Source organism: Ischnura elegans, chromosome 12, assembly GCF_921293095.1.
Source record: "Ischnura elegans chromosome 12, ioIscEleg1.1, whole genome shotgun sequence".
Lineage (NCBI taxonomy): Eukaryota > Metazoa > Arthropoda > Insecta > Odonata > Coenagrionidae > Ischnura > Ischnura elegans.
The window spans coordinates 39,692,532-39,706,230 of NC_060257.1; the positions used below are offsets into that span (position 1 = coordinate 39,692,532).

At 40.0% G+C, this 13,699-nt stretch overlaps 1 protein-coding gene across 1 annotated transcript in view; it reads right to left on the minus strand.

Moving 5' to 3' along the window:
• Positions 1–320: 320 nt before the first annotated feature.
• The window catches only part of LOC124168667 (transient receptor potential cation channel trpm), a 47,077-nt gene continuing 33,698 nt past the window's right edge, over positions 321–13,699 (minus strand). Inside the window, exons 16-20 of the mRNA XM_046546931.1 lie at positions 12,823–12,980; positions 11,943–12,231; positions 10,290–10,990; positions 7,605–8,268; positions 321–3,380 (exon numbers count right to left, since the gene is read on the minus strand). Of these exons, the coding sequence (XP_046402887.1) occupies positions 2,133–3,380; positions 7,605–8,268; positions 10,290–10,990; positions 11,943–12,231; positions 12,823–12,980 (3,060 nt within the window). The 3' untranslated portion in view covers positions 321–2,132. The remainder of the gene's footprint in view (positions 3,381–7,604; positions 8,269–10,289; positions 10,991–11,942; positions 12,232–12,822; positions 12,981–13,699) is intronic.

The window sequence follows — 13,699 nt, forward strand, 5'->3', positions numbered from 1 at the left end:
CGAACTTGAGTGTCGCTGCGTAAAAACGAGACTTCATGTAAAATCGAAGTGCGTAAAATCGAAGTTTTACTGTATGTCTAACACAGCTAAACAGGGTTAATAAATCAACAAAGTTTCATCATCATGCAATTTAGCCATTGTGGTAGGATGTTGAACTTAACTTAAGAGAGCATATCATAAATGCCTTTGAATCATTAAATCAATACACGGCTTTGATCAGCTTTGATGTACACAGACTTCACACCATCTACGATTAGATTCTAAATAACAATATGCATTACATTAAGATCATCCAATCATGATAATTACAACCAAAATGATTAGTTTCTTCATATCTAAAACAGTTTTATTGTTATAAGGGTTAAAAATGATATTACAATTCATTAAATCTTCAATTTCATTAAATCACTGACAGCTATAACAAATCCTTGAGTACCTAGCACAGAATCACTTTCTTCACTCAAATTTCTTCAAGAATTCTTTTACTTTTTCGGCACTAGAAAAGAAATTTCACATCCAATCTCAATATTTGATCAAATTTTACTGGTCGCTATGGTCAAGCAGAATGTTTTCAAAGAAATCATTTCCACGAAAATTCATCTCTTATAAACAACCCTCAGCATCGTCAACGTGGATCAGCCATTCAGAATGGAAGACGGGAGTATAAGACACTTCCTTACAATCCTTATTTTTCTGAATTAAATGTTTAAGGAAGAGTTCACTAATTATTATTACAATCAGATCTTGATTTACAAGAAACATTGGAATTTTTCAGACTTAAAGATTTCACAGATAGTGTGAACATAATTATCTCATTTATTGCAGAAGAAAAAGGTAGAAAAATAATGTACCTGAGCATGTCAAAATGTTTCACGAGAGGTTAAATAAGCTGATAACATGAAACATGATTGTCCTTCACGATTGTGACAGCATATTTGATGAGATATGTACCATAGCTTACTTATGTGAGTTAATATTTTTTTCAAGATAAAAAATTAGGCTTTATTTTCTAATGATAAATAATTTGAAAAAACGACACGAATCTAAGAGCTCAAGATGGACCACAATCATCACGATTGTGATGTGAAAAAGTACACAATACCATATCAGCAATCACTAAGTACATGAAAAATACAAGAAATAATTTCTTAATATCGAAAGGAGATACCTAATTGACTAGAGTTACAACATACTGTGCACGTTTTTGTACATACTTTTCCCGAAATTATTTTGAAATAATGTCAAATATTAGTTTCCCGACAGATTGTAAAAGCTACCTAAAGGCAAGTTTATCAAAATTATTACTCAGATACACAAAATTGAAATTATACACGCAATTAATTGCAAAATCCAATCATATAAAAAATAGATTTCATAGTGTGAATGTACAGTTTGATAATTTTTTTTTGTGATATAACCTCCCCTATCAGTTAGTATGAAAAGACATATCAAAATTGATCTGAATCGTCAATTGATGATTGTTTGCAGGGGACCAAAGGCTGTCCACTCTCTACGGCCTTGAATTACCCAAAAGCTCAGGGAGTGGAATGATAGTTGTACCTACACTTCCTTCTCGGATAGGCAGATAGACAAAGCAATACTTACCACTCCCACATTTTCACCACCATGAAGTACACCAATTTTCATGCACTTTTTGAAACTATTTGCTACCCTCTGCTTTTTTGATGATGTACACATTCCTAAAGTGTTTTTTTTTATTTTTTGATGCACCTGTTGCAATTTACTCGAGTAAAATGCATGGATCTATAACGGTTTACTTGCTAATTCATTTTTTTTTTTCAAAGAGTGATGTCATTTTGTGCCTGAAAATCAAACAGTGTACTGTCAACATAAAATTAAATGCATACAGTGAGCACTTGTTATGCATGGGTCAGTTTAAGTTCTCGCACTGACGTGCACATTACAAGAGAAATATCACTGGAATTAAAGCTTATTTTTTTGTGTTACTAGTAGCAACAATATGAATTCAATAATATTTAAGTATATATTCCCATATACTCAAAAGGGTTGCTCACCAGGAAGCAAATACTATTCACTACAATGGTAGTTTGCACAAACTCGAAACAACCTGTAACAGACTTTTTTTTAAATCATTATTCTTACTTTTTTTCTCAACAGAGGGACTCGGTCACTACGTTAATTTTCGTCGCATCATCGATCGCACTAATGGAAGGCCGTCTTTGCCTCGGAGGCACAAGTTTTTCACTTCCATCGGCATCTGCGTCCGTGCAGAATATTTGGGGGCACTGGGACGTTATTCCAGATCCCCCCGCCGTCGGCTGCGAGGGCCCAGCCCTAGCAACATGCACTTCCGTACTGGAGTGTTCGGATGCGACGCACCCACCTTCGTCAGTCCCGGAGCTGTCCCGCTTCCTTTGCGCGTCTGCGTGTTCGTTCATCTCCACCGCGCTGCTGCGACGCAGGCGCGGGGGGCAACGATATTCCGGTGCCTCGTTCGTGACGGTCAGGAAAGCGACGCTCGTACTCCCACTCACCGATCCCGGACCCACACTCTGGCTCCTGGTGCGGTAAGCCTGCTGGAGCCTTTGCTGTCGCGTTGGCGGGGCCACAAAATGGAGTTCTGTGGGGTCATCACTGCTGCTTCCAAGGTCATCGTCCGCTGAAGAGCTTTTGTCCATGCCGTCGTTGTCCTCGTGCCGCTGGCGGGCGAACCGTCTCTGGATCACGCCCTCCATCAGCTGGTAGTCTATCTCCTCAGCATCCCGGAGGTTCTCACGTTCCATATGTATAGCCATCTCGGGATTGGACATCTCGGAGATGTGCCTTGTACGGCTTACGGACCGCGGTATGCCTATGTGCTCGCGGGAAGATGCCAGCATGGCGGAGTCAGACTTGCGGTTCAGATGGGGCCTTGGAGGGGACAGCAATCTTGGCGTCCTTGGCGGACTAAGTAGACTGCAGACCGTCTCCAGCTCGTCCGTGATGCTGGTATACTCTGCATGCATGGCAAGAAGCATTGACCGCGGAGGTGCTGGGAAGACCTGTATCTTGGGCTCCGCCCACGTGACGCGGGCCCCAAGACCTCCAGGGGCAAGGGACGAGGCCCCCCCTATGCCACCACCAGGGGCATTGTGCCCCACAGACGAAGACACGCTACGGCGTTCCTCCATGTCTGGTTCTGACTGGGTCTGGCTGAGTTGCCTTCTGGGGAACCCACCATGTGCTGCTTTCCCTCCCCGAGACGGTACGTGCGGCGGCTGCTGACTAGTGGATGATGGGGCCTGCGAATCGTCCTCTGTGTCGCATGAACTGCGCCTCCTCTTGGCCTCTCGTGCTTGCTGTTGCATGCGCCTCTCGTACAGGTGGCTGGAGAAGTCTAGCTGGATGCCATCCTCATCCTGGAAGAATAGCAGAGGGTAAGTTCATGCCAATGGTATGTTACTTGATAAAAAGAGCAATAAGGAGAGTCAGTTATTATGCCTCAACAATGCCTTAAACCATGTTTTCACACCAGTAAAGAAAGTTTAGCCAGTTAAAATTCCACTTCTGATGCCCAATTGAATTGGCTGGGAATTTCATTGTAATCACAAAAGTTTAACTTCTATGTAGAGGAAATTTAAAAAACTTCAAATGCTTGGGAAAATTTTGCCAAGACTTGCAAATTACTATCGCTTTATATTGTTTAATGGAAAATTGTTTTAATTTTGCACTAGATGCTAAATTTACTTTGAGTATTACTAATACTGATATAATCATGTCGAAAAATACAACATTCAACAGTTTTCAAGGCAGGGTAAAACCTTCACTCTAATACAAATTGCAACGAAATTTAGTAATATTAGCTAAATTTACTTTGAGTATTACTAATACTGATATAATCATGTCGAAAAATACAACATTCAACAGTTTTCAAGGCAGGGTAAAACCTTCACTCTAATACAAATTGCAACGAAATTTAGTATTTAAGAATAGATTTGGAAATCGGTACTGAGGAGGGAAAACATCAGATTGAATCAACAAAAATGTGACGCCTCCCAAAAAGCACAAATACATGTTTACTATTGAAATAGCAGACCAGTCAGTAGAGAACCTGAATGAAATTAACCAAAGTGCACTTGCTGGGTGAAAATTCTGCTGAGGAAAAAATCAATCACCTGAACCAGGACCTAAAATAAGTTTCCTTTATTTTTTACCAAGTTATTTACCAAATTAATCAAAACCACCCTCATTCTCTGTGATCATTGATGCCTTTTGTGGACAAAGTGTGGCATTGTTGCTGGACATATTATACCGCATGACAATACTTTTCCATGGTCGTTTCCTAAAATTTGTCCCTCGGATGTCCAAGATCTTTTTTCAGCCTAGAGACAGAGGAAGTTTTGTACGAACTCTGTATCTCTTGATTAATTTTCACTCACATAGTGATTCAAACCAAAGGTTGATCTTGTTCTGTGAGGGTAGAGCACACCCCAGACTATAATGAGTTCCAGGTTAGAATCCCAGCAGAGCCCAATATTTTTTCATTGCTAACTTCATCCTTGGCAAAAAATACTTCACACCCACGAACTTGACTGCGTACATAACCACTTGTTTCATGCAGTGCTTTGAAATTCTTCATAGCTGAATAGTGGTGAAGTCAGGTTTATTTCTCCAACAGTGGCTTAGTAAGTACAACCTCCATCCCATGTGCCAATAGTGTGGACTTGTGACATCAACACCTTGTTCGGTAAACTCATCCAGAAGTTTGCTCTGAGAAGATGGCTTGGTGGTGTAACTGGCTTACATGCATGACTAGCAATTAGGAATTCCAGGTTCAAATCCCAGCAAAGAGGAATATTTTTTCATGGCAAACTTTATCCTTGGTGTACAAGGACATGACATGTTCAGAGTATGGGGACCAGTTCATTTCCCTGGGTCTCCTCAGTGGAGGTGGCCTAGTGGGCAGTCGTTTGGCTACTGATAGAACAGAGGGTATCAGTATTTCTTGATTAAAGCTTTTGCGGCTCATGTTGATTAAAGAGAGACGTGACGGGTGTATGCCGCGTGATGTATCAGATATTGCCCTGACATTTCATGACCGACTGCTGGCCACTTCTTCAAGGGAATGGTTCCTGACTGACTGAGCAAGTGACAATGTCAATATGTATTAACCTTTGGAAAAATTCCTATCGTTTTGTAAACCATAGAAATACTTCTCACCTCTAATGTTAACACAATCATACTCATTTTCTAAGTCAAAACTACTAACTGCCCCCCAGAGGCAAATACAGTGCAACCTCGATATAACGATACCCCACGGTACACTAATAAACACTCGCTATAGCGAATTGTCGCTTAACCGGAGATGGAGCAAATAATAGCCAATATACCTGTTGCGAACAGATATACAGGAACAGGAGTGGTGCGGCGACATATAAACATCTATCCGATAAACGTAAGCATAAATCCAGACGAAAGGCGATGTTTTTTTGCATCACTAAATTTCCTTACTCAAATAACGACTGACTATTCAAACAATTTATAAGCACCGCACTGAATAAAAATCGTGCAAAGCATTGTTTCGTCAATCATTATATTTATTGAACGACAGTTTACCACATAAATTTAAGACTGAGCACTCCATTAACTTCATTTCTAACAGATCGCTAGCAATTACAGAGGTTAAGGAGTCTTGATGAAAGTCTTCCGGCGGTGAAACCCTCGCTATGGCGAGAGCCAACGCCGAAAGGGTCTCGTAAAAACGAGTTTTTTAACACGCTTATTATAGGGTCAATTGACGGTGCATCGGCTATCTCTCGTTATAGCGGGGGTGTCGCTATAGCCCGTACTCGCTTTAACGAGGTTCCACTGTATGTGTGTAATTTTGAATCAAAGAAAAAACAAACACACTGACATAAAAGTATAAAAACGTCTATAAAAATTCTTGTAATGCAAACTAAGGGGAAGACAAAACAATCATAATACTCATGCAACATATAAACGATAAAAAAAAAATTATAAAAAAATTGAGGCAATCTTTGAAACACCAAAACATGACAGATTGAAACATATAGATGAAATGCAGGCTGGAATAGAACAGGATTAGTCAATATTGGCAGTGAAATATTGATTTTGAAATATGAAAAAGAATGAAAAAAAAAACAAAGAAAAATTCAACACATAATGAGTCTTGAGTGAATAAGCTTTGGTTGAGGTTTTGATCAAATGGTGTATGTACAAATAGAACTAAGATTTAATATATAACACCAAATTCACGGAATTTAGTAGGGTAGCAAGTAAGTATAACAAAAAACAGAAAGATAAGGAAACTTGTTTTTCAGGGCATTTAGGATATCAGTGGTTTACTTGGTATGTGTAGTAAATGAGGTTGAATTAGCTTCCATATCAGCCTTACATAGCCAGCCCCAACTGCTCCAGTTGAATTTCAGTAATAGTTTCTTAAATTACCTTATTCCAATGTTCTACAAATGTACCTGATAATGTTTGAAGGATAAAGTAAACCTGAAATAACTTAGGCTAACAAATATGATAACTTCTTCAATCAATTATCTATGTAGAGTATGAAATCATTTATAATGGTTTTGTGGTACCTATATATTTAGTTTGAGAAAAATATACCCATGCATAAATTTTCATCAAAATTGGATGTCTATTTGACAAAACTTGTTTGAATGATAAATTTTATCTTTGAATTAACTAAAAATGGGAGACCACGCACCTTGCTGCCATGCTGTAAATAATAACACTGCTTAAATACCTAAAAGTCATTACGACGATAAAAAAATCTTCTCCAGCCTATACTTGCTGCGATTAAAATTAAATATTAACTTGGAGCAAAAAATCCTCTGAGATCCAATCCTGGACGAGGCAAATGATTTTTTCTCTGTGGATTTTTTGCACAATTCCAGCTTTGCAAGTGACTCCTGTAAAAGTTATCACCATTGCTAGTCCTGGTATACTTAAAACTAAAAATAATAAATGCTCTACAATTTGATTCTCATCGACTAATGGCTTCACATTTTTATTTTATGAAATTGTATTTTTATACTTCCCCTAATATCGATTTTTTTCTAACTTAATGCCACATAATCAAAATGAAGAGATTAAAATATACCACCATGATGGAGTTGTGAACTCTGGTACCTGTGGTGGGAGTTAACAAAACAAACCACTACATCAACTGACCCACACGATTGAAGGGAATTATTTTGGAATAACATTAGGCATGTCATAAGAACTACATAAAAAATAACTAATTATAACTAGCCAAACTAAGGCCCATTCAATGAAACCATGACCACTTCTGAGATACTTTTAGCATTCTGAATACAAAAAAAGATATGGCATTGAAACAGGAATAGCAAGGTATTAGGTCTCCCCTTGTAAAATTTTCTTTAAAAAATAAAAATTAAATTTTCCTAAACCTGTTTGAAAAAATAATGGTAAACTGTAATTCCCTGGAATAAGTTGGGTGAAATTAATGACGAATCATGCTGCACACTGAGAGACTATGCATCCACGGTTTGTCAACACTGATGATGGTGATGATGACGACGATGAGAAGACACCGATCACGAACACACACCATCGAATATTCACTCGAAGGGGAGACGTACATATACCTCGAGGTTCAACGCTTCCTCCGTCCGGTCCACGTGGCTGCCCCCGTCCACCTCGTCGCTCCTCTCTGCCGCACCCTCGCTCAGCTTCGTCCCAGAACCCTCGCCACCCGCCTGCCAGAAGCTGTCCTGTAAAGACGTCTTGGAGGCCCCGTGCTGGGAGGACACAGGCCTCTTGCCACCACGCAAGGAAGCACCGGATCCTCCACCACAAACACCCAAAGTTCCGGTGGAGGCACCGGGTCCGCCCCCAGTCGCTGCACTATCTTCCTCCTCCTCCTCTTCGTTCTCCCCCTCGACGAGTGGCTCCACCTTCCTCGTGTCCTCATCTATCGATGAGGCAGTCAGCAAGGGGTGGCGGAAGTGTCTGTGCTCCCCGGCTGCCATTGCGTCTGGCCACCAGTCAGGTCTGACCTCAGTCAAAGACCTCGTGGGTGGCCTGCGGAATGGTCTCGGTGGTCCGGGCATGAGAAGGCGGTCGTCCTCCGGTCTCCGGATGCGGTCTTCCGAGGGGGACCTGCCCCCACCCCCACTGCCGGCATCGGCATCTCCGCCCCCTATTGCATTCACAGCCCCTGAAGTGCCCCCAGCCCCTCCAGTTCCTCCTCCACCACTGCTGCCACCGCCACCACCACCTCCGCCGTCACCAAGATGAGTGGCCATGAACCTGTACAAAGATAAGGTTGTAAGCCATAATATATAAATATATACATTAGAACCATAAGGTAAGATAAATTACCCTGGCTCATATTTTTGTCTGTAAGTATGTAGGTCACCGATAAAAAGCACCAATTGTCTTCTCATTGGTTCACAAAATTTATATGTGCATCTAAAGAGCTTTACAATGTTTTAATATAAATAAATATAATTGCTCACCTCAGTGGCACCTTGGAAGAGTCTCCTCTAAGAGGATAAAGCCAAACAAGAGGTAAGGCTGGTTTCAAAATGTAAGCCTGGTTAGGTTGCCTCTGTATAGGGCATGGTTGTTTGAGCTCCAGTAATTGTTAACTAATTGAAAAATTCAGATGTTACAGGCCAATATGTGCTGTTTTTGTTGGTGTGGTAGTAAACAAAACATACATCTGAAATTATTTCAACACTTCATCACAACTGATTTCATACTAATGTAAAGTTTACGTTTTGAATTTTAAAATTTTGGATCAGAACAGGTAAGTATGTATGTATTTTAAATTTTTATTGATAATACTTTGCACGGCTAAGATATAAATTCAATAACTTTTGAGGCCAGTTAAGAGAGAAAAGCATTTTCAAGAGACTTCTTCTCATGTTCCTTAAAACAAAATTCTCTCAACTGAAAACTGAATGGGAAGTCAAACTCAGAATTATTTTATAGGTTTATGCGATGATATGAATAGTCATTGAGGCTTTTACATTCTCTATCTGTGTTTGCTGACAATGATTTTCGAAGCCAGAGGTGAAATATTTGCTTCTGCCTTCAGGTTGAGGATCCCCAAAAGGTAGGTCTATATAGTCTTCAAATACTTCACCATACAACAAGAAGAATGGCTGGAAAAACACTAACTAGGTTAAGATACAGCTGGGGGCCAATGTTTGAGAAAAGGATAGCCTAAAATGAATGAAGTTCAACCTAAAGACAGAAACAGGATGGCTTTCAAAATTGTTGAGGCACCCTAAATTCTCAAGTATTATGCACATGTTATAAGTGGTGTTTTGCAAAGTTTTCAAAGTCATTTAATGCACCTTATACGTAAGGTGAATGTGCAAAAAGAGAAATATCTTTAAAGCATTCCCTCATTTAATTTCTTTGGCTTTTCCTCCGCTTCATTGAAAAAATGGGAATCTGGCATGGTATTTGGAGGAGGCGACCGACAGCTGAGGTCATTTACGCCATGAGGTTAGGGTATGGAAGGAAGGGTGGAGAGAAACCCGGCATCGGCATTAGTCTGCTCTTAACGTAAGGTGCCAAGGGGACCACGGCTTAACGTCCCATCTGACGGATGGAGTGTTGCGCTTGAAATGTCCTCCACACAACACTCAAGCAGGGATTGGGCAGTCTCCGAAAATTCTCTGCCACTGCCGGGATTTGAACCCGAGCCCACCAGGTAGGAAGCCAACACTCTAGCCACTACACCAGTCCGATCCCAAAAGGGGGAATCTTAATGGTTTTGAGAATACGGATGTCAGTGTTCTAGATTCTGTGGATGTCCTGTGTGCAATATATGATAGCATGTTATACTTGAAATTTTGAGAGTTAAACCTGCACATCATTTGTGAGTGGGAATCTCCCTGGGAATTAAGGGTATTTTCTTAAGAGTTCCATTATTACCTGTTGTTGTTTGTTGTTAATTGTTGAGGTACCCCAAATTCTCAAGTATTATGCACATGTTATATGTGGTGTTTTGCAAAGTTATCAAAATCATTTAATGCACCTTAAACATAAGGTGAATGAGCAAAAAGAGAAATATCTTTACGCATTCCCTCATGTAAATTCTTAGGATTTTCCTCTGCTCCATTGAAAAAATGGGAATCTTAATGGTTTTGAGAATACGAATGTCAGTATTCAAGGTTCTGTGGGTGTCCTGCGTGTAATATATGATTGCAAGTTATACTTGAAATTTTGGAGACAAAAGGTAAACCTGCACATCATTCGTGAGAGCGCAATCTCCCTGGGAATTAAGGGCATTTTCTTAAGTGTTCCGTTATTACCTGTGAATGACAGCCAAGTGGGAGGATGTCTTTTCCGCGAGGTCCTCAAGGTTCCTTAGGCGGTATTCGAGTGACTGGACTGATTCAACCTGCCTATTCTCCTTCTGATCTATATCCTCAATCTTCTGCTGCATGTTCTCGACCCGCTCGTTGGTTGCTTTGATCCTCTCCTCGGTGGAGAGTTGGAGTCGCGTCTCTTTTTCCCTGAAATAACCCTCAACACACTCCTCTTCAAAGTCGTGGAGACGCTCAAGGTCCACAGAGTCCAGGAAGAGCTTCAAACCATTGTCGTAAGTCTCTTCGACACCTTTAACTTTCCGACGGCAGAACTTGACGAGGAGATAGATGTGACAGAAGATTATCAAGGGAGGGGGCAACACTGGCTTCTGCTCGTACTCCATGACGACAGTGAAACGCTGGAACATCCACACCTGGTGAGAGACTGCATTGACCTCATTGAAGATGTTGTTGAACACTGCAATGAGGAGGTTGATGAGAAGGATGTTGGCGACTAGGAGGTAAGTTGACATGACAGCAGGGGTGATCCATCGACCGGTCTGGCAAGGTTGCTGATTTGGGCCATCCCCGCACGGTGGGTCTATATAGTCCGCAAACACTTCACCATACAACATGAAGTATGGCTGGAAGAACACTTCTTTGGCCAAGATCCAATCGGGGTCGTTGTTTGGAAACAGGATTGCCTGAAAGGAGCAGATGCAAATAAAGAATTATGAAAATTTATGGGCTATGGGATGCACTATTTTTACTCACAAATTTTTGTGTGTTACTCTTGAATGGCAAATGATTGTATTTCATATGAAACCAACTCAAAAAAATAAATTCACCATAGTAGGATTTTTCTCGGGGTCAGATCACCATTTCATGAGAAAAAGCACCAAAACACGAATTTTTGCAAAATCGAGTAAATTTTGCTCCTTTGTCCCGTTATCATTGTTTGCAAAAATAGCATACCTCTACCAATCTAGAAATGATATAAACTGCCAGATCATGATTTTATTTTTTTCCATGAGTTTGGATCTGATTCCATTATCTGGCAAGGCATAATATCCATGGATATTTGGATCTTACAAACCTCATCCAATCATCCCTAATTTATGGAAAATTGCCGGTCTCCTGAATCAAAATATATGATTATAGAATAAAATTTAATGGCAATTTTATTACTCTCACTTAATTATGGCCTCTCCTAGACTCGAGAGAAGACTTCTCCTCATGAACAGAAGTCAATGCGAACGGTAGTAGGCCTGCTTACGGGACACTATCATTTAATGAATGAGACATATGCACCCGCTGGGGGTAACAGACTCAGATATAGTGTAGATAGTGTGAGACGGGAGAAGAAACAACCACCCATCTAATATGCGAGTGCCCCGCAATCATGAGGACTCGATATAGACACCTGGGCTCACCTTTTATAGAGCCCAAGGAGGTAAGAGATCTTCCCATTGGGGACCTTTTGTCCTTCGCTAAGGACATAGGCCTCTATGGGTGATCCATTATCGGTGGTTAGCACAATGTACCTACAGGTCTAAGTGCCCTGGGTGCTGATCCCCCATCGCATCATTGAATCTAATCTAATTATGGCCTAGGTTGTGTAAACAAAAAAGGTTAAATTATTCTCAAGTTTATTACCTGTCGGCATACACCAAAGGACATGAGGACAACCAAGAGCAGCACCACGAAATAAATCATGTTTTTTATCATCTTCCCCATCATGGTCACAAGTGGTCCCAGGTATTTATTGACGCCAAGGATGTGCAGTATCCTCAGGTACCAATATATTATATCAACACAGTAAATAACACGACCAACTGACATGGATGAAGGCTTGAGTCTTAACACCATTCCAATTAGGAAAAACACAATCGCTGACGCATCACAAGGGTTCCATGTATTCCACGCCCAAACAGCAAACTTGTGACTGAAATGAAGGAAAAGAAAATTAAAATAGGTGAATGAAAATTCTCAATCTAAAGGCCTGGTTACGAGATACATTAACATTTACGGGTTAATGCCTAAATGTATGAACGCGAGAATGAACGGCAAAATGCACTTTGCTAGATTTAGACTAAAAAGATTTCATGAAGACACACAAAGTGACACTAAAGTGACAACAGGGTGAAGTTAGCACTTTAATAAAGTAAGACTTACACATAAGAAGTATAAAATCTAAGTATAAAAAGTAAGTAAAAATAAGTATAAAAAGCAAGGCTTGAGAATCCAATTTCATCAGATTTTCCTTGAACTGAATCAACATAACTTATCATGCAGCAATAACCTGAATGATGAAAAATCAACTCTAGCAAGACTTGAGTCCACAACATCAAGATTAAACATTACCCTGCTACCACTGAGGCCTGCATATACAATTTATTGCAAAGGTTGTAATGCATTACTAATTACATGGCAAGGAATGCGAGCCTAAACCTAGAAATAGATGAGCACAAACTGAGTAGGTGGAGCAATCAACAATTTGGGTTGCACATTGGAGACGATTATAGATAACGTTTACCTGATAGCAACTGGTTCAGAAGAAACAATCTCCCTGATTTTCTCACACCCGAGAGTGCAAATGTAAGCAATGGTGTAAAGCTCTTGCCAAGAAGGAACTGCATGCATTCTCACAAGAACCACATAGCTGAACAAGCAAAGGAAGAGGATGTAGGCAATCTGAAAAAAGAGAGATAGTTCACTTTGAAACATGAAAGCAATGCAATGACCAAGAATTTCCAAGCTTAAGGTCCTTGAGATAAAGATGTAGAGAGTGCATAGTTCAACAGAATGTAATTCCCCCAAAACAGGAAGTATTCCAGCTCATTCAGAACACTATTTTAAGCCACCAATTAATATTTAATAGGCAGTATTAGCTATTGATTGAGAACAAGATGGCTGAATTCCAAAATTAGACCACATTATTATTTTGCTGTGACTATTGAAAAAGACATTTTTGCTCAGAGCATTTTCTTTGAAAACTCTAATTTTTTTAACTTCTGGTATCAACCAAGAGTATTCACACAACCAAATATGAATAAAACCAAATATGAAGACTTTCAGATAAATAGATACATATGTAGTAGGTATCTCAGTTTGTTAATTTCATAAGATGATCATCAGCCACACAAGATTTAGCCAGAGCTTCTCATTCACTGGATTTCTGTATAGGTAGCTTGTTCCTTCAAAATCATGTGGTTCATATTCATTTTTCTACTTCAGCAATGATTCTTTCGGCATCTATGCCCCTAGAATCCCATTTCATCAGAGAATCCATTTCATCAGATAAACTGAATCAACAGAATATAGCATGCAGCAATAACCTGAATGATGAAAAATCAACTCTAGCAAGACTTGAGTCCACAGCATCATGATTAAACATTACCCTGCTGCCACTG